This window comes from Xiphophorus hellerii, chromosome 22 (genome assembly GCF_003331165.1).
Source record: "Xiphophorus hellerii strain 12219 chromosome 22, Xiphophorus_hellerii-4.1, whole genome shotgun sequence".
In the NCBI taxonomy this organism is placed as follows: Eukaryota; Metazoa; Chordata; class Actinopteri; order Cyprinodontiformes; family Poeciliidae; genus Xiphophorus; species Xiphophorus hellerii.
The window spans coordinates 24,680,111-24,700,547 of record NC_045693.1 but is presented as its reverse complement, the minus strand read 5'-3'; the positions used below and the strand labels follow the sequence as shown (position 1 = coordinate 24,700,547).

The 20,437-nt window shown below is 38.9% G+C and overlaps 1 protein-coding gene across 3 annotated transcripts in view; it reads left to right on the top strand.

Moving 5' to 3' along the window:
• Positions 1-4,835: 4,835 nt before the first annotated feature.
• abch1 (ATP-binding cassette, sub-family H, member 1) overlaps positions 4,836-20,437 on the top strand; it is a 39,574-nt gene continuing 23,972 nt past the window's right edge. Inside the window, exons 1-6 of one of the 3 annotated variants that reach the window (XM_032553535.1) lie at positions 4,836-4,978; positions 8,977-9,125; positions 11,982-12,141; positions 14,420-14,574; positions 15,663-15,770; positions 18,737-18,830. In XM_032553535.1, coding sequence (XP_032409426.1) covers positions 4,901-4,978; positions 8,977-9,125; positions 11,982-12,141; positions 14,420-14,574; positions 15,663-15,770; positions 18,737-18,830 — 744 coding nt within the window. In that variant the 5' untranslated portion in view covers positions 4,836-4,900. Of the gene's footprint in view, positions 4,979-5,365; positions 5,524-6,021; positions 6,189-8,976; positions 9,126-11,981; positions 12,142-14,419; positions 14,575-15,662; positions 15,771-18,736; positions 18,831-20,437 lie in introns of those variants that run through there. The other 2 variants (XM_032553536.1, XM_032553537.1) reach the window with 2 other exon arrangements.

The window sequence follows — 20,437 nt, the reverse complement described above, 5'->3', positions numbered from 1 at the left end:
TAGAGGGATGACCATCTCTGCCAGCAACAGATCTAATCAGAACATTCAAGGGACTGGTGTATTGATCATTTTAATGGCAAAGTTACACAGTAATCCAAATAAAAGAATAGGAAAAAGAATAGGTGTTTTTTTTTTTTTTGCGTGTTCTTACACAGGAAAATTTCCAGAGTAAAATTTAGTCAATTTGAAAAAAGATTTTACTCTAAAAAAGACATTTGGTCCCAGTCTAAATAGAGTAAAATTTACTCTCATGGAAGAGTTGAAATTTAATTAACATTTAATTAAATTCTAAAATAGTACCAAATTTAACTTTATTTCACTCACTAAGCAATTGTTTTACAGCTATAATACACAGCTGAGTTTGTAAGAGTAAAATGATTAGACCAGGAATCAGTATTTGAACGGCCATTTTTATTGTTCACAAGAAACAGTATGGAACAATATAAACATTTGCATCTTCATGACTGTATGACACCTGTAAATCAAAAGCTCTGTAACAGTAAAGCTCTTCTACATAAATAACAGGAGGTCCGTCTCTTCTACACAAAACTTGTAAAGCACTGAAATGCTCATTCAGACACACTGTTTGCAGAGCAAATGTAACAAACAGTAACCTGTCATCTTTCACAAAAATGTTGTAGATCTTATGGAAAACTGGCATTTCACAAAAAACTTCTTTACAAACAACTAAATCTGCACGATACATACAGTAAATGCTGCCAAACGTTTTTAGTGTGATTGGATTGGATTTTACTCCATCATTTGGATTTTGGGATAGATAATCAAACGCTTTAAATGGAGCATTTGCTGCACCTTCCACGTTCGCCCAGATCGGACTATTATGGTTGTTTAACATAAGTGATGTTATTTGTGCGCGTATAAAAGCTTCCTGATAAAGCTGCATATTGGGTAGTCGTAATTCTTGTCGTGTTACCGTATTTTCCGCACCTAAAAACCTTCAATTTTCTCAAAAGCCAAGAGTGCGCCTTATAATCCGGTGCGCCTTATATATGGACCAATATTGAGCCACAACAGGTCTCGCAACTACGGTAAGCAGCCGCCGACTTCATTTTCCCCCATAGAAGAAGAAGCGCGCGGTGCACGCTGGGTTTTGTGTAAAGACCCCAAAATGGCTCCTATTAAGAGACACGCTTACGACGCAGAGTTTAAGCTCAAGGCGATCAGTCACACAGTAGAACACGGGAACAGAGCAGCAGCGAGAGAATTTAACATGAACGAATCAAAGGTGCGGAAGTGGATATATATTGTGATTGCACTAACGTTTGATTTACCGTAACAGTATCAGACTGTTTTTTACGTGTTTATTGAATCGAGGAAAAGTTCCCCTCCACTATATGTTACACCTTGCTGTAGTGAAAAGATAAACTGTGTCACAAAAATACCACGTCACTTACTTTACCTCGGGGAAAATAATAAAACAGCTGTTTATTCATTTTGGGAATGAACGGAGTTTTCAGAACGCTGGTTTGTAATCTATTAATAAAGTTTGACTGACCTATCTGACTATTTTGTTGACATTCCCTTTAGTTCAGTTCCATCTAATGGATGCATAACGTAACCCCAGCCTCTACTGTAGCGTCTATTCTATGCGCCTTATAATGCGGTGCGCCTTGTATATGAAAAAAGTTTTAAAATAGGCCATTCATTGAAGGTGCGCCTTATAGTGCGGAAAATACGGTATTACAAAGAGTGCGCTGAGTCAAACTGTATCATCGTTATTGGTTTATTCAGGATCAACAAACTCCCAGCGTGGGCTTTATTATAACAATCAGCGTCACCCGGACTACCCAAGCCTGACGCTCTTTTATGATGTCATCACAGGTGGCCATTTGTAGTTTTTAACCATGCGTAACATTAACGCCACAATTCTCTGTATTCTATTTTAGTTTGGAGTTTTAGGACAGACATTTTAGGATTTTCCCCCTTCCAAATAAAGTTCTTTATCATTTTGTCCAGGGTTTTAAATATAGAGTGTTACAAAGAACATAAGATTGTCGTTGTTAATTTTATTGCTGAGTGCTTTTACACGGACATGCCGGGTAAACTGTAAATAAAGTGAAAACAAAACATCAATGCTTAGTATCGCAATATTCAATAAACACAAACTTAAACATAGATTTAGGAGCTAGGCTTGACTTGACTAACCGGTTATAAGGCAAAGTTTACTCTTAGAACACTTCGTAATGTAATAAACATCGGCATTCAAATATCACCGTCTAGCAAAACACATTTTAGCATTTGGCTATATCAAATTATATATTTATTTGGCGATGTTCTCCACCAGAGCCAAAGCGCTGTGACACAATTACGTTGTGCCGCGTAATGCTGCTGCTTATGTACGTGTGATTGTATACTGTACACTGGGTTAAAGTGATGCTAACTTCCGCCTGCAGGTGGCAGCACTTCTTACTTTACTATACACAGCTGCCTCAGCTTTTACGTCAAGTTGTCGTCCGAGATCGTGACGGCGAGTCACATATTTATTGAAAATCTTTCTAAATTAACACCACAAAATCTGTGACTTTGACTACAACACATTAGTAAAAAAGAAAAATCCTGGAGCGGTTGGTCAATGTAAAAATGTGCTCAATTTTAAGGAGCACTTTAAGACGTAGCAGTTATTTATAAATATTTTAACAGTCTTTTAATGGGTTTTATCGATGCCGTCTGACACAACTAGCCCTTTGAGAACATTCGTGATCCAAATGTGGCCCAAACATACATGAGTTTTGACACAGCTGGTGTAGGACATGTCAAGCTGATCGTCGCTGGCTCTTTTACTTCTGTTGAACACTCAACACGTGTGTAAATACACAATATTGAATAACATTATTATTAAATACAAAGCGTTATGTTGCCACCCGTGTACAATTTTACGATTTTAAAAAGAACATGCACGAGTATATGCATATACTCGTGCATGTTCTTTTATGCATGCATATATGGAGAGAGGCATTGTGCCCGACGGAGGAGTGTGTGCGGCTGAAGAGAAACAAAGCTCAGATGTGTTTTGTTTTGTTTTTTCTTTCTGTTCTGTGCAGGCCCAGTCCCAGAACTGCCGACTCAGCACCTTTTACAGGCACTCTCTACGCATTTTTCCTCTGTGAAGAAGCAACATTTTGGTCTTATCTGAATGAAACATCCCATTCTTTGTTTTATGACATAACTTCAGCTTACTCCTCACATGCCCGCTGGTTTTTTCCACTAATGTCCTCTAACAAACCTTTGAAGCCTTCACAGAACAGATGGAATTTACACTGAGATTAAGTTGGCTGCACTTTTCTTCACAAGAATCGGCACAAGGGGGGGAAATAAAAGCAAACCCATGCCACACTTTTCTGATTTTTATTTGTAACGCATTTTGAAAATCTGTTCCCTTCGACATCAAAATGATGTCCTACTTTTGTTGCTGTATTGAAAAAAAAAAAAATCTAACAAAATACCCACCGATTGTTGCTAGGAAACGGTAAAAAAAAACAAAACAAAAAAAAAAAACACCGATCATGTGACCAAATAGTTAGGAGGAAGGCATTATTCAATGAAATTTGTAAAGGTAAGAACAATGGGTAAAATTGTTTGGCTTTTATTAAAAAAGAGGTAATTTAACGCTAACTTTGGACAAAACGTTTGGCTCCTTCTTCCTCTTTTAATTTTGCCCGGGATCGGCGAGTGACGTTCTCCGTGGGCGACGTGCAGCGACGGCGTGCCGCTAAAACGAAACAACAAAGCGTGTTGACGTCACAGATCACAGAGTTTAATCTCATACAAAGCAATCGACAACAAAGCTGCAGAGGAACAGAGATATGCACTTTTCATAAAAATAAAAACACACAAAGGGGAAGACAGACGAACACAAAGACGGACAAAGGCGCCCACGTGGAGAAAAGATGGAAAAAAAACTCCCTGTTGGCTTGCTGACCTGTACTTTTAAATGAAAGAGGTGTTTCCCTATTTAATGTATGCAAAGAAGGCGTTCTGTTGTTCGACCACTCAGAGACCTGTTCGGCCCCCCAAAGAAACTTGGAAACTCCCCTCATTACAGCTCAGATGTCTGGTTTTTATCTGAGTAAGAGGGCGGACCACTTCGTGCCCATCGCTGCCTGATACGGAAGATCCCTGGCGCCAAACGTCCTAAGATGAGATTTCACAGACACCTCCGAAGTCCCTTCTCCCATTGGAATTTAAATTTTATTGCTGTGGTGTCAGCGGGGAGGAAAAAGGGCCCTGCTTTGTCTGCTTACCACATCTCAGACGAGACCTGTTCCAAATAAGAGTATTATACATAACTGTTACACATGTTGTAGATTAACTGTATTTAAGCAGTAAAATTAATCCTTTTTCTTAACACTTTTATTACTTAAAAAACACCTTTCAATCTTGAAAGTGAATTTAGTAAATCATAAAAAAAAAAATGTGTTTAGACCACAATATATATATATTTAAATTTGTTCCATGTATCAATTATGCTATATGAGCTACGACATGAGGTCAGAAACGAAGATAGAAGAGTCGCATTTGTGGGCACAAATAAAGTAGCTTTGCTGCGGGGTCAGTTTCGCCCACAGCTAAGTTTTACCCCAGTCTCCCATAGAAGTTTGCCAAAAATGTTCAGGTCAGACGGGAAATTTTACTGTCATAGTCTCCTCTACGGCAACTCTGTCATAGAGATATGCACTATGTGATCATTCGTGGGTGAAAATACCAAATGACCTTCCTAAATATGTTCCAGTTATTAGAAAGCAGTTGGACCTCCCGCAGCTCATCCGTGCCTCTCCTTGTTGTCGCCCCTCTGTGGCGCTCTCTGCTGCACAGATCCAGCTCCCTCCTCCTCCTGCTCTTCTTCCTCCTCCTCCTCCTCCTCCTCCTCGCTGCGGCTGCCATGGCTGCGGAGGCTTCCGGCCGGAAAGATGCGACCATCACCGGCCCAGCATACTCCACCGAGATGCGGGAGCAGCTGGTAAGTTGCTTTTGATTTTTTTTAAAAGAAGAAATGCACACACACACAAAAAAAATGCTTTCGGTGCGCATCGAGGCTCTCCTCCTCTATAGAGCGGGCCTTGATGCGCCGCTGCACCGGGATGGAGTTCAACTCTGCTGGATGCACGCAACCAGAAGCAGCCGTGTCATGTTTTGGCGTTTTCTCTCATGCGATGACAAACTTTATGTGTCAAATATTTAGGAATAGGTTTATGCGCAAAGGGAGCAAGGATGCGCCTTATCGCAGGTGGTGTTGGATGGAGGCGGAGGGGGGGGGGGGGGGGGGGGGGGGAGAGACATCAGTGGCTCACATCCTGCGTGACGCGCTGCTATGTCAGGGGGAGAAGTGAAAGTGGAGGGTCGGCCCGAAGCGTAGCTTATAAATACTCTGTGATTGGCCGGCCTCGGAGCAGTCGGTTCTCTTTTACTGGCCGCGACTTTCCGCTTTTTTAAAGAGTCTACGCAGGAGAGCTCGTTTTCTTTCACCCGGCGATGACGCAAGTCCCAAGCAACTTGGCAGGAGAGGTAGGAATTCTTCCTGATCACCCCAGCGGGGCGAGCGGTGAACGAGAGCAGACCTGTTGGGTTCACTTAGGTCAGTATCAGAGGGAGGAAGTGGGTTCTCACAGTGCAGAGAACCAGTCCAGTGTTTCCATTAATTACAGCCCGTCTTCCGATTGGAGCAGAGACATCTGGATTCGGATCAAAATCGGAAATTGGGAGCTAAAAAAAAAAAAAAAGTCATCTTCGTCATTATTATTTTTATTATTATTTTCAAATCGGTGCTTTGGAAGGCAGCTGCTGAACCGTGAAGAGCAAAATGCGTTCTTGTATTTGATACTTTGTAAGGACCGTTCACCTGACACACACCAAGCCGAGGGGACCTATTGGTCCTTATGGGACACAAAGCATGGACCCCATAAAATGAAGCGTTGTTTTTGGGTTAAGGGTTAGATTTAGCTCTCTCTCTCTGTGCGTGTGTGTGTGTGTGTGTGTTGTGTGTGCTATTCTAACGGAGTATTTATTAAAGAAGGAAGCATGCCTTTCTCCACCTGCTGGCTCGTGAACTAAAACCTGTTCTACAACTTAGTTGAGATGTTTGTGTCAAGTGACATTCACATGCACAGTCAGGAGTCAGTTGCTCTGCAGCCTCTGGACCGTTCACTTTCTACCCACGTCTTCTCTCCTGGGTGAGTCTTATTGCTGGAATTCTCCATCAAATCTTCATCAGCAATGCAATGTCAACATTTCCTACACAGTTTAGTTTCTATGTATGTATACAAAAGTAGGAAGCAGAGCAGAAGTGTATTAAGGGTGAAATATTTAGGCTACAGTAGCAAAGGGTAGACCGAGCAAATGCTCCAGATTATGCAATGCAATCCCTCTAATCTCCCTGCTGGAAAATGAGAGATTCCGGATTAAAGGAGGAAGTTAGTTTGGGGGGAAACCGCAAAAGAAATGCTGTGATTACAGCTTACTGGGTTCCTGGTTGTTTTTGGAACCACATAATTTGTGTCCTGATGGCTGGAAGGCGGTGATGCAAGCATATCGCGAGGAATGTCCGAGTACGTTCCCGTAGGTGCTTTGCGACGTGACGCTTCTCTGGTGCTTTTCAGGGTGAGGGGCAACGTAGTTTGGGTTCCTGCTTACAAATTCTGAAAGAATGGACCTGGATCTCACCCTAAGTGATTTGGTGGCCGCGTCCTGAAGTAGAGGTCGAACAAACAAGGTTCGTTTTTTTCTGTAGGAATGAAACTCAAACAAAGTATCTGAGTGACTTGCACCGCTTGAATCCATACTTCTTTTGTCCTTTCGGCAGTGAAAGTTCATACGTTTAAAGCACATTATTTCAGACAAAGATTTGTCTGAGAGTATGAATAAAACTTTGAAAATATTGAGGGGGGAAAAATTATATCATTGACAGTGAATAAACTGTGAATTTTAATACAAGTTTATTCTGCGAATACACTTGTGTAACGGTTAGATACGCTTATGAAGCAAAACAAAAACTGCACCAAAAACAAGGTATTAATTGGTGCATTTATAGAATGAAAACTCTGGGACGTGTTAATTTTAACGATCAGGAAGAAAAACAACAATATATTTCTGTATTTGTCCTGCTGATCCAATCAAAGAAAATCAAGGGGAAATTGTCTAATTGTTCATCAGCTCCAAAAAACAAAACAAAAAACTTTTTAACTAACTTTCACATAAAAAATTTAATGTTTTTCTAAGCGATTTAAATGTTCCACTAGGTTTTACATTCTTAGCAGTTAAAATGATTAATAAATCTCTGGAAAAAGAAAAGGTTCCAGAAACAGATGGCTTGTTCGCCTTCAGACACCTGCTTGACCAGACTGAGGAAACTGAAGAAAGGAAAGTTACAAATTACAGCATTAATTTTGTTCCATCCAGGCCAATTCACCACATATAGGCAAGTTTATTCCTTTAGACACAACTCGGATCTGAGCAATCCTGTCGGTGTAAGACAAATAACCACGCTGACCTTATTGCAGCATTTCCAAAGCACAACTCCTCTCCGACACTATTAGTACAAATTGTAACCACAGAAGAAGTCCAAGCAGACTTTTGACCGAGTGCAGACTGTACAAAATCTGATCAGACTGCTACCTCAATTCAGCTGATATAAAAAAATGGATTGTTCTTTGTTTAAGTGGCTTATTTTTCTGATGATTTTCCCACTTGACTGTCTATTTGGACAAAGTTTAAACCTGTTTGCCAATTTAAAAACTGTCTTTCTAAAAACTTCATACTGGAATTCTACAGGAATCTAATGAAAAGAAGGACAGGTTTGATTACAGAGTACAAAATGATTGGTGAAAACATCTTTGTCTGTGCCTTTGATAGTACAACAGTCATGAATCTGCATCTAGAAGACACCGCAGAGTGAACTCAGTGGTTTCTGGGGGTCATAAGTTTACCAACCCATCATTCACTTCCTGTAGACCCAGTTAATGGAGCCATTCAAGCCACGAAACAAACCCAACATTTATTCAGTCAACAGCATGCTGGTTTGTTGCTCTTTACTTCATAATAAATGATGGAAAATATGCTTGAAGGAGTTTCTCAAAATGAATAATTTCAGGATTGAGCCTCTTTGTGAAACAAGTGAAATTAGCTTCTTTTTAAGCAGCAGCAAAACACTTCTATAAATATTTGCCAAGATACACAAAAATGCATGTTGTAACTTGAGCAACAAGTGGGCATTTCCACAAAATGAATTTGTCGAGTACGGAAATATTTTTTGCTTTTTCATACAAAGCAACAATGAAACCGATTTACGTTTGGCAAACAATGTTCCTGGAACCAAAATATGCCAAAACAAAATGTGCTCCTGTGGCATTTTTTCCTCCGTCTTAAACGTAAGATTTGTAAATATGCACACAAAGACAAACATGAAGCAATTCAAGGAATGCTGGTGGACTGTGGGAGATTTTATATTTTCTGTCTTAGCAACAGACTTTCACAAAGCCAGGGCAGTAGCTCAAACAAATAAAAAATGTAAAAAATGAAACCTAGTGTATGTTTTGGGTAGCTTCATTAGTCATAAGTATTGTGCTGATACACATGTATAAACACTATACATGGGTACATTTTGTTTTTTACATTATTGTAAAAAGCAAAACAAACCCTAGTTCTTTTTTTAGAAGTTGAATTATTTAGTCAAGAATTTGCTATTATAAATCTTATCTATATAGTAGATTGCATCTGCAGTGGAAAATGCCAACAATGTATTGCTCTAAATTGGCTGCAGTCTTTAAAAAATGTGCAACGGTTTTCTGAATTGAGGTATTTTGCAGAGATATAGCCGCACATTCACGTCTCAATCTTATCACACATTGAGACACAGATTGTAAGGTGCAAATGTTTGATGAGGAGCTGATATAGTAAAGGACAAGTGATCCGTAGCGTGAACTTTCACTGATGTCCTTTAATAAACTGTCCGCTCTCTTCCAGATGACAGAGGGAAACATGAAAAAAGACGTGGAAGCGTCTCTGCCTGCCGCACCGGACAACGTTGCAATTCGGTGCCGAGACGTATGCCGGTCGTACGGAAAGCTAAAGGTCCTGACCAACCTTAACCTGACCGTACCACAGGGACAGATGTGAGTACTGTCACGTTTAAGGGGGTTTTCACACCTGACCATCCATTAGACTCGGGTCGATTGGGAACCAAAATTACAATATTTGTTACATTTTTAGTTGGAGAGGTTCGCTTTCACTCTGCACCGTGTCAGACAAACTGAATCCTTTGAAAAGCCTGTTTACCCCCTTGCCTGTGATGGCACTGCACTAAGAACCAATGAAGAAAACACTTCATGAAATATAAACAAAAATGGAGTGGTGTCAGAAATTAGAAGTTGTAGGATTTCTCTTTTGTCTTTGGTAAAAGACCATGAGTAATTTTCCCCATTAGTTAGATTTGCTAGAGTTCACTTCTATAGAACTGAAACTTAGGTTTATGGTGGACCAGAGATCACTTTTTTGGTCTACATCAGAGTTAGATTGCGCATTCCTCCTCGTAGCACTGGCAGGCATTGAGTCAGGGACTTGTACTCTTCCTGGTCATCCAAGGTTTGCTCACCATGCAAATGATGTTTGCATTCTGGAGAGAGCTGCTGGCAGGCCGCTCGCCCTCTCCTTTTGTCATTCATTTGACTAATCAGTCGCCAAACTCGTCACCTTCCTGCTTAGAAATCAGGGTACCGCCGGTACATACCGTTTTTGGCTGGTTTTTGTGGAAAAAAGAAAATTGCACCCCTCCTAAGTGCTAATGGAGTTAGCACTTAGGAGTGCTAACTCCTAAGTGCCGCAGTATGTTCTGCGACACCGCAGCTTTCAGCTTCTTGGAAAATTAGCTTCTGGTTTCTGTCCTTTGTCCACTGTCGCCGCTTTTTGTCTTCGTCATTTCTGAGCCCAGTAATAGAGGATTTACATGTGACTTTTTTCTATATTGACCTAAATTCTTGAAATGACAAAAGTACAGTTCACTCAGAAATATGTTCAGGTTCAGATTACAGGTCACTTCTGATTCTGGAGAGAAAAGGATATCAGGTCAACAAGGATTCTTATCTATCTACCTCAAACATGCACAAAATAATGAATCAAATTCACTGTACAGAACCATATAAGTTAAGTGCTTTACAAACACTGCAAGACGTCTTCAGACCGTGTTAAATCATTTAGCACAATAATCACATCTTGCACCATACCTCGCTTGTCTGCTGCATAGAGATAGACCATCTAGACTGCACAACATGCTGCTTAAACCACAGCATGTAGTGCAGAATGACATGGTGTTTCTCAAAAGGATGATGTAACATTCAAAGTGAGTCACAACAGTCATTAGGGTATTGCAAGTATGTGTGCTAGAAGAACAGGCAACTTTGTTCTCCCTCCCAGGGCTGCAAGAAAAGAATGACATTATTTTGTTCTTGCAACCCTGGCTTGAGGGGTTCTTACACGTTTTCCTGGACACATATTCTGTTGAGAACGTTTTGTCTTGCGGTGTCCAACTATCACAATCAAACCCTGCAGTGAGAGGGAACTATGAGGAACCCAGAGTTCTGCACTTTAGTTCATTAGGACTTGTTCTTGTTCTAGCGAGGGTAATAGAACACATTTGTCTGTTCTTGTATAGTATTGATCTTAAGAATATGCGAAATGTGCTGTGATAGCATGTCTTGATTTAATAAAGAATGATAAAAATCAAACCTGACAACTTTTGTTTTCCGCTTTAACTATTGTGTAAAAAAAAAAAAGACAACCCAGAAACCGTGTTGTTATAAACTTGTTTATGATGACAATATTTTCATCCATATGGTTGTTAAAACAACATGAGAAATTCTAAGAGCTTGGATTTTCTTAGAGTAGCATCAAATGTAATTAAAGCTAATATTAGGGAAATAGATATGGAGTAGCCTACCTTTTCTTTGAAAACAGGCCCAGGAAGTCTAAACTGCTATCGCGTCTTATCATAAACATGTTTTTAAGTTTTAGAAACATTAATGGATCTAAAAGCTAAAACAGTTTTTAATTAAAAAAATTTAAGACTCTGATTGGAATATGTTTTACCGTAAAAATAGATCAATTAAGTCTATTTGCTCTTTAAAACTTTTATTCTAAGCTAAATTATTCATGGCCCTGAATACCGGTAATTTCCATAAACTTTATTTCAAGTTATCTTTTTCAGAGTATCATATTCTTTTCAATAAAAATAAATGTATAATACACCTTCCATTTTCACTTATAAATATTTCAAGATCGTAAAATCATGATGAAATTTTACAAGGGTATACTTGCCATTTTCTCCATTTAGCTTAGCTAAGCTCTCCTTGTATCTCTACTCTTAAAGTTAAGCTAAATAAGCAAAAATTGTGATATAACTATGATAGACTAGTAAACAATAAGAAAATAGCATGTCTACTAAAAATTCAAGTGACTTATGGCACAACAACAGTTATAAATATTTTTGCTAAATGCTACAACACAAGAAATGACAGTAGTTTGCCTCTTCGCCAAGTTTTTCGGGCTCATAGCTGCACATTATTCATATACCTAAACGAACCAAGCTCTCTAACCAAGACCTATTGGATTATTTTTCAATGTTGTTAAGTATTTTCCGTATTTATGTAGATGGATAAAATAATAATTTTCAGTGGAAATATTCAGAAGCTGAGAATCTGCACTGAAAACTCAGTCACCTAGCAACATTTCTACCATACCTGACATGGTCCCTCAGGTTCATGATTATGTCTCCACCAAAAGCCTTTAATCAATCTAACATGATCATGTTCAACACAGCTTGCATCCAAACCTGATGAGCCGAGTGACACGTGTGCAACGGAAATTGTTACAGAATGTGCTGGTAGTAGAATTTTGTTTTGTTTTTTACCTTGTTTGTACGTAAAAAAATCGTCTTTAGTTTCACGCTCACGTGTGTTCATGATTTTGTTTTGCAGTTATGGCCTTTTGGGTCCCAGTGGATGTGGAAAAACGACACTTTTAAAATGTATTGTAGGAACACTGAAAATATCAAGAGGGCACATCACTGTGTTAGGGAAGCCGCCTGCATTTCCTGGACATGAGGTCCCAGGGAAGATGGTTGGATACATGCCACAGGTAAACTGCAAAACGTCCCTTACAATCATTCACTCAAAAGTCTCGAATGTTTTGGAACAACAGACACATTAACTCAAAAAACATTCTATGGAAAATAAAACTCTGTTACACTTTGCTGTCACCCTTCGGACAAGGTTTTGATTTTTAGCTTGTTACAAATCCACAGATTTCTCACATAACAGTTTCATAAGTGTAGGATTGTGGAAGATTTTAGGTGTGACCCAGCTTTAATGTCAGTGTTTTTTTTTACAGAAAACTCTAGAGCCAGCTTTTATGTCAGTGAGCTGCTCTTTAGGACCAAAAATCCCTGCCTCGCGCCGGGGCTTCAGTAATTTAGCCTGTGTTGCTAGGCGATGTGAACCTGCAGTGTGAACTCGTTACTGTCAAACTAGAGTTCAGATCTGGGCAGTGGCATGCATGCTATCTGCCCTCATGTTGCCTTAGGCGTCCTGTTCATCCACACAGTGTGACACATATAGAGAGACAGAACTGACATGTGAAATATGTGGCGCTATGTTACTTTTCTTTGATGCCAAGATATTTCTTTTCCTACAACTCAACAAGAGATGTCACCAATAAATAGTAAACCACATGAATGTCATGTCATAGGGAAATATTTTGTGTTTGTATACTCTAATAATTTGGATGTTTTTGTGTTTTTTTAAGGAAATGCAGTCTTAATCTTAGATTTTTTTGTATATTTAAATGACATTTAAAGCATGGTTATTGCATTTTTTTCGTCTTTGAATGTTCAAATTTGTTCCGGTATAGGTCTTAATGTGTTACTCCTAACTTTTTAGATATCAGGTTCTAGTTAAGGATCAATAGCGGTTAATAACTTACCTGCAGGACATCAGTCTTTTCCACCTCCGTGATCTGCTCTCACGAGAGGCCGTAGATCACAGGTGTCAAACTCAAGGCCCCGGGGCCAAATCCGGCCCGCCGCAGCTTTTCATGTGGCCCTCTAGACTCCAAAATTACATCAGTAAGTCCCTCCAGTTTTTCACAAATCCTGAAGATCCACACAAAATGAACACATCCCCACATTTATTCTGATTTTACTGCAAGTTTTCCTCAAAATTGGTCAAAAACATTGAGTTTAACTGACTGCTGCCTCTGATGTCAAGAAGTAGACAAGTGATAAAAAGTCACATTTAACATCATACATTAGCAAAAAATATAAAACTCCTTAAATATTTCTAACTTAGTTTCACAAAATATGTGATTTTGATTACAAAAAGCACCAAAAACAATCACAAAATCCCAGAGGGACGGCTATTTATTAATATTTTAACTCATTATTAAAACTATAATGAGTTTTATCAATCCATTCTGGCACAACCGGCCCTTTAAGGACATTCAGATTTTTGATATGGTCCAAAGTGAAACTGAGTTTGACATCTCTGCCGCAGATGAAGAAAACAGCTGGCCTGACTGGCTGCAATCAAAGCAAACTTCTACCATATTAAAACATTACACAAAGCGCTGACTGTAATGTTCACAAACTCTATTTTATAACCTTTTTAATAACAACTCTGTTAGCTCTGGGCGATTATTTACTCAGAAGCCAATGATTAAGGGAACAGGAAATGGAGGTTGGGGGCCGTGGGCCATCAGTCGCCTTCCTTTGGGAAACATAATTTGTTACGTGAATATTGTTACCAATTCATTGTGGTACAAGTCTAAAGGTCGATCTAAAAGGGTTTGTATAAACGAATCAGCATTCATACAGAAAACAAAATGCAAAAAGAGTTATCAACTGCATGTAGGATTTTACCTGTTTGTTACTTGAAATCTTTAGTTTTACAGGTAGGACAAGCAACCATGGTCACACACAGTCACTGCTAAAGGCATTTCAGAGTGACTAGTTAACCTACCAGGCATATTTTTGGACTATGGAGGGAGTCGCAGCACCAAGAGAGAACCACACATTCACAAGGAGAATGCTTCATATGCTGGGATTTGAACCCTGACCTTGTTTTTTTACACATCAACTGCCCCACCAAACAGGCCTTCGCCAGAACATCACTTCAAACGTTCTTCTTGTTAAGCACACATTTTTTAGTCGTGTCTTTAACACGTTGAATAAACATAAGTGATTGTACGCTATCGTGAAAATTCATGTTTTTGTGCGTTCATAAAAGAATCACGCAACAACATGTGGAAAGACTGATATCCCAAGACATCTGCTGAAGTGGAACCTACAGGGTTTTTATTGCTTCTAGTGTAGGAAAACACACGAAACTAGTTACAACACAGGTATGTTTGTGTTGCACAGGAACTGGCGCTGTACAACGAGTTCACCATTAGCGACACCTTGACTTTCTTTGGACGAATCCATGGCCTGACATCGAAGGAAACCCAAGCGCGCATGAACTTCCTCATTGACTTCCTGCATCTACCTCAGAAAAACAGCCTAGTTCGAAAGCTCAGGTAAAACTCATGTACCACTTTACGGGCACTTTACATTTAGTAACGACTTTAAAGATCCCGCACTCGGATGTGCACCTGGTCGAGGCTAAAAGCATTTTATTGTACGACAGAGCCAGTTAATGATGTTCTGTGGACTTTGAACCTCAAGTTATCTGTATTAGTGAACCCACATAGGCGGACAAACATGATCTCTTCTCCTGAGAGGCTGTAAAGCAACAAAGCAGTCAGAGCTTGTCTGATAAGCGCACGGGGGAAAGTTCAATTATGCTGCCGTTTTATGACTATTATGTTCACTGCAGTGTTGACAGAACTGAAATCCCTTGTTAGACTTACTATTACTTAAACTGGGTGGAACTATATTTTATTAAGTTTCACCTTTTCACGTTGTTGTGTTCTGTATAAGCTCTATCACGGTTCTGATGCTGATAAAGTTCTCTTGTTTCTCTTTAATTTGGTGTAAAAATTCGCTTCAGTGTCCTCTGGTGTTATATTTTGAAAAGATGAAGGGACGAAGCTTCATCTGGAAAACATATACATAAAAAAAGATCAAATTGTGCATTTTATGACTAGTTAGTCTTCATCTTGTTCTTTTTATTATTAAATTGTTTCAGCTCTCCCTGCCGCTTTACCTTATTCAGTAATGAAGTCTTATTTTGCGGGTGTGAATGCTGTGGCCTAATATAGGAAAGTCCATAATACACACCTCACTAAAATATGTCTGGTATGCACAAACATGTTGCATATGTAGCCTTTACAATGGTGTTTTGTGCATTTAATTATTTTATTATGTCATATTTGATTAAAATGCAATGTTAGATGCATTTTCTCAGTTGTGATTTGCTAAATATTACATACAAAGAGGATGTTTTTAGACGATGTCACCCCTGTGGTTAGCTGTTGTTTACCTCTGTACCACCAGGCAGGTTTGTCTTGACCGTTTTGTTCCGGAAGCTTCCAGCTCCCACCTTTTCGCCTTCCTCTGGATCGAGCGGCATGCATAAGATCAACCAGTTACGAAACAACCGGCGGCACTGGCGAAGGATCGTCCTGTGTATTTTTTTCTCACGTTTTGTCCCTGTGCGTCACAGCGGGGGTCAGAGGCGGAGGGTGTCTCTCGGAGCTGCCTTGCTGCAGAATCCTGAGCTGCTCATCTTGGATGAACCGACGGTTGGAGTGGACCCCGTGCTTAGAGCCAAGTACGTAGCCGCCTGTCTGTTCTCTGTGAGTCATGCAGCAGGTCTGCAGACTGCGCTTCACCATCATGTGGAACTTTCCAGATGCCCTTACACAAACACAACCCACTAAAGGGAGACAAAGGGATACAACTGAGGCCCAACTGGGTATAAATCCTTAAGGTCTGATGGAACCAAATATTTGCATACATTGTATATTTAAACAAAAGAAACCACATCACATTTTTTTGGTCACATTTCAATCAGACTGAAGTTTACCTGTTTCAGCTCAGTTAGCATTAGGAAAATTATTTTTTATTTCCTAAATGCTAGAGAGATTAGAGATGTTTTGGGAGATTTTTCTATTTTCTAGTCAGCAGTTCGCATGAAGCTTGCAATGCCTTTAGATGATGATCTCAGAACTTTGTCATGGCTTTTACATCCCACATCTGAAATGAGCTGGTGGCAGCATCATGTGTGCATGTTTTGCGACAGGAGGGACTGGTGCACTTCATACAAAACATAACACCTCAGAACGTCACAACATAACAATCAGGAAGTTACAACAGGAAGTAAAGCCTGGTGGCCCGCCAGGCTTATAATACCACTGGGGGAAACCTTGCAGTAGGTTAAGGACAGCAGAGGGGCCATCAGAAATATTTGATTTCGTTCCAGGAATGGGCCAAAACTTCAGCAAAGCTAAAAGTTTTGTATAATTCAGCATCTTTATCTACGCATGTAAATATCTGGTTTGGACTGGATTTGTATTTTAGTTGGATTTTGTTTTTTTGTTTTGTTTTACATAGAAGTAATATTGATAGTTTCTTTTTTAATTCTTGTCTTTCTAAACAAATGTCTCTTTTTTCATGTCTTTACAAGGATTTTATCTCTATATATATTTTTTCCTTTCTGGTGATAAGTTTAAATTGAGCAAAGATGATCGGATGGATCTTTTTCGACACGATGATGAATATCATCTCGGTTCCAAATGCTTGAAAGTAGATGAGCAAGAAAGTATTTACATTAAACTGTAGCATCAACTTTATCAGCTGGAAAATGTTTCTTTGGAACCATGCCATCTCATAAATGAATAATCAAATCCTCATGTTAAATCCTTTTATATCGCCTTATCAATTTGTTGCTGATCGCTTTAGTCATCAACTTAAGTTTATTGCCGTAGCTTTTGTTTTTCTCCGCAGCGCGTTATGTTATCTGCAGAACATAGGTGTGGGTCAATAAGATATTCTCTCAGTATGATAACGTTGAGCATCAATGCCACATCATTTTCAGTTTTCTTACCTAATTTCAGGATTTAATTGTAACATGTTTAATTGATCAAAGGTTGTAAACAAAATATGTTTTTAGTTCAAACCATTATATTGCGTGCAGCACCAAAGGTAAAGTTTGGGCTTAACAAAATGACTGTTGATCAACTAAAAGAGTTAATCATTTTTCTGAAACCCTTTTTTTTCTGAAACCAATATATAAAATCTTTTGAAATGGAGCCATTTCTGTGAATTTATTCGTATCTTTTTAGGGACATAAAATACAGTAGAATTTCCTCTTGAAATGCTGCAACGGTTCTAATTTTCTATCTTTACCTTCATTCTTTATTATTAGAAGATTTTCTTCAGTGCTCGGTCAGATGAAGTTGGTTCTTTGGACATGCAGCACTTTTTAAAAAATCTGCTGACATGACTGTAAGCAAGGGGAAAAGACTTCTTTCAGCACACTGACTTGCAGTGCACAGCAGCAGGTGCAGATAAGACAATACTAAGCTGGCATCTCATTAAAAAAATTGAAAATTTGATGGGTTTTTCAACTGAAACATGTCTGGAACCAGGCCATGCTTATTTAATACTTATGCTTGTACATGAGGGAAAATGACAGCGGTATGTTATTCTGATGCTTAATGAATTTCAAGAAAATCATGATGTCAAAAACATCCGTATATTCATTTCATCATGTATTCCTGATTATTCATACAGGGCCCCTTGGGGCTGTACTGAAACCAAGTATTTTATTTACACTTCAAATAAGACGAAACTAATTTACTGGTAACTTTTCAGCGAGATAAGAGCTTAAATTCAGTCAATAATTTCTTAATACTGATTAGAAGAAAAAATACTAGCTCCACTGGCCGATTATTTTGCTTATAGCTAGACATTTATAAGTGAATCTATGAGTAATTTGCCAGAGGATCTGGTACATTTTTCATAAATATTAAGGAATTATTGACTTAAAACTAGCTCCATCATCTTGCTCAAAATTTGTCTTATTTCCAGAGTAGCAAAATATTTGCAGTATAAACCAGATAAAAAGAAAAACTTGGAAAGATTTTGAGTTTTTGCGGTGTTGTGTCCACCCTGGACAGATCTATCACAAACATGATGAATAAAGAGTAAGTTTCCATTTATTTGTTTAATATGAATACTTAAATTATATGTCTAAAGCACCTTATTATGTAATTATAATCAGCAATGAATACACCATATTTTATTATTAAGTATTTTCAGCATTGATAACTTATTGTAATTTTAGGATTAGTAAATTCGTCTGAGGCCACTTTTTATGACTGCCCACAGATTGAAGTTCAGTTTATCTTTCCAAAAGATAATCTACACAGATTGATATTACCTTCACACCGACAGCGCCGGTAAATGCCTGACATTCTGCTAACCTGCTTGACAGTAATGGTGCACTGACAGCTACAACCTGGCAGAAGGGTGAAAAGTTTCACCAGTTAAGGTCAACGCCAGCGGTTTAGATTATTCCTGAGAAAGGCGGGCATGTTTTTTTTTTGTAATCCAGCCCTGCGGGGTGTTGCTGCGGCGTTGTTGCGTAATCACACTGCCTGGCCGGATCAGACGGCTCGAAGCAGGCCTGCTGCTGGTAAAGCATGTGAGCCGCGAGTTTAGGAAAACTCCATTCGTGCACAGGTCAGGTGTTATGTAACGCGTTGTGTTTTTCTTTTCCATCTTTGATTCTAGGATCTGGCAACATCTGGTGGAGATTGTGAAGACGGGGAAAGTCTCTGTCATCATTACTACGCACTATATAGAGGAGGCCAGGCAAGCCAACGTGGTAAGCAGATATAAACAGGCGCAGACGTGCACACACTGCAACAAAATGAATGGAGCCAGGCATGAAAGAGAACTATCAGATCATCTATAGATCAAAACTCTTTCACAGAATAATGAGTCTGGAGATGAATTGTAGTTTTTATTGGTTTTGACAGCAGGATCATGAGTTCAAGTTCAGTGAGGGTACGGCGGGATGAGGATGCACAAAGGCTCACTTGTGTGTTTCTTTATGTCTTCTGCTCTGGTTGGCGGATTTCACGCGGTGTAGATCGCTGCCATAATTAATAACGGCTTTAAGCGAGTTTAAACGTGCTGTAAAACTGCAGTGGCTTGTTATTTTTAAACGTTAATCAACCCTTATGCTTGTTGTCACCCATTATGAAGAGTTGAAGTTCATACCAGGTAGATGTGCCTCAGCTGGAGGATACTGGGAACAAACATTGGGTTTTCCAAATGGCGAGAAAAGGAACAAAGTAAGGAATTAAGACGCACAGTATATGCTCAACATAGTTCATAGTTTGGGGTTTGTAACAGATTTTTGTTCAAATTGACTTAAAAAAAAAACATTTTCTGAGTTTTGTAAAACTTGAAGTTGAAAGAGGACATAAGAATGATCACATTTGCATGAAAATGATGTTAGGAAGTCAAAAAGCCCTTTGTCTTCATATTAACGTTGAGTCACTTTCTCAGAAAACTAACTCCAGGTTCACCAGAAATCCAATAATTCTTTGAGTTCATGTATTGTTTTACAAGTAATCTTCTTTATAAAATCCAAGAAGTTAAATTGCAAGTGAATGTTTGCAATGCAGATTAGCTTTTCTGCAATCCAACCAAAGCTATGTGGTGTAGATTACCTTATGGAGAGAGCAGGTTTAGCTAAGCTAATTGAAGACAACGATTTCGTTCAGTTCAGTACAGTTTTCATTCTCTAGAAGAATCAGTGCCATTTCCTCGTACTGAAAATCTTTTCTCTGTAAGCCATTCAGTCAAACAGAATTGTGGTTTTATATTTGTTTATTACGTTACATATATATATAGTCTTATTTTTGCTTACTGCTAATAGTTAGCACAAAAATAAAATGCTGGTTTATTGGTGACAAAGCTAAATGTTTTTTTTCTAGATCATGTCACAGGGTCCTATATAATCTATATTCTTTGCCTTGTTTTAAAAAAATAGATTTAAGCTTTGAAAATTAGTCAGAAGTGGTTTTTGGTTTCCATTGGAGCTAACAGTACCGCTGAATTAGCTAGCTAGCTAACTCATGAAAACTCAAGGCAGTTATGCTTTGCTTACCTTCCAGTACACGATGATGACAAGGCAAAAACTGATGTGCAGAGTCAGAATGACCCAAATGTAGTTGCTAATTGGCTTTTTTAATCCCTTGCCAGAGGAATGCTTTGGTCATGTAATAAACATCACAAATATGCTCTGCTCTACTTTTTGGGAATGAGAAGAAATGAGCTCTCCTGGCTATTGAAACTTTGCCATGTCACTTTGATGCGACCTAGAAAACGGGAGTTTTATCAATACTTTTCATACTATAGCATCTCCTGTAACAGGTTAGCAATGTCAGATATTGCACATTGCTTTAGTTTATGGCATGTGTG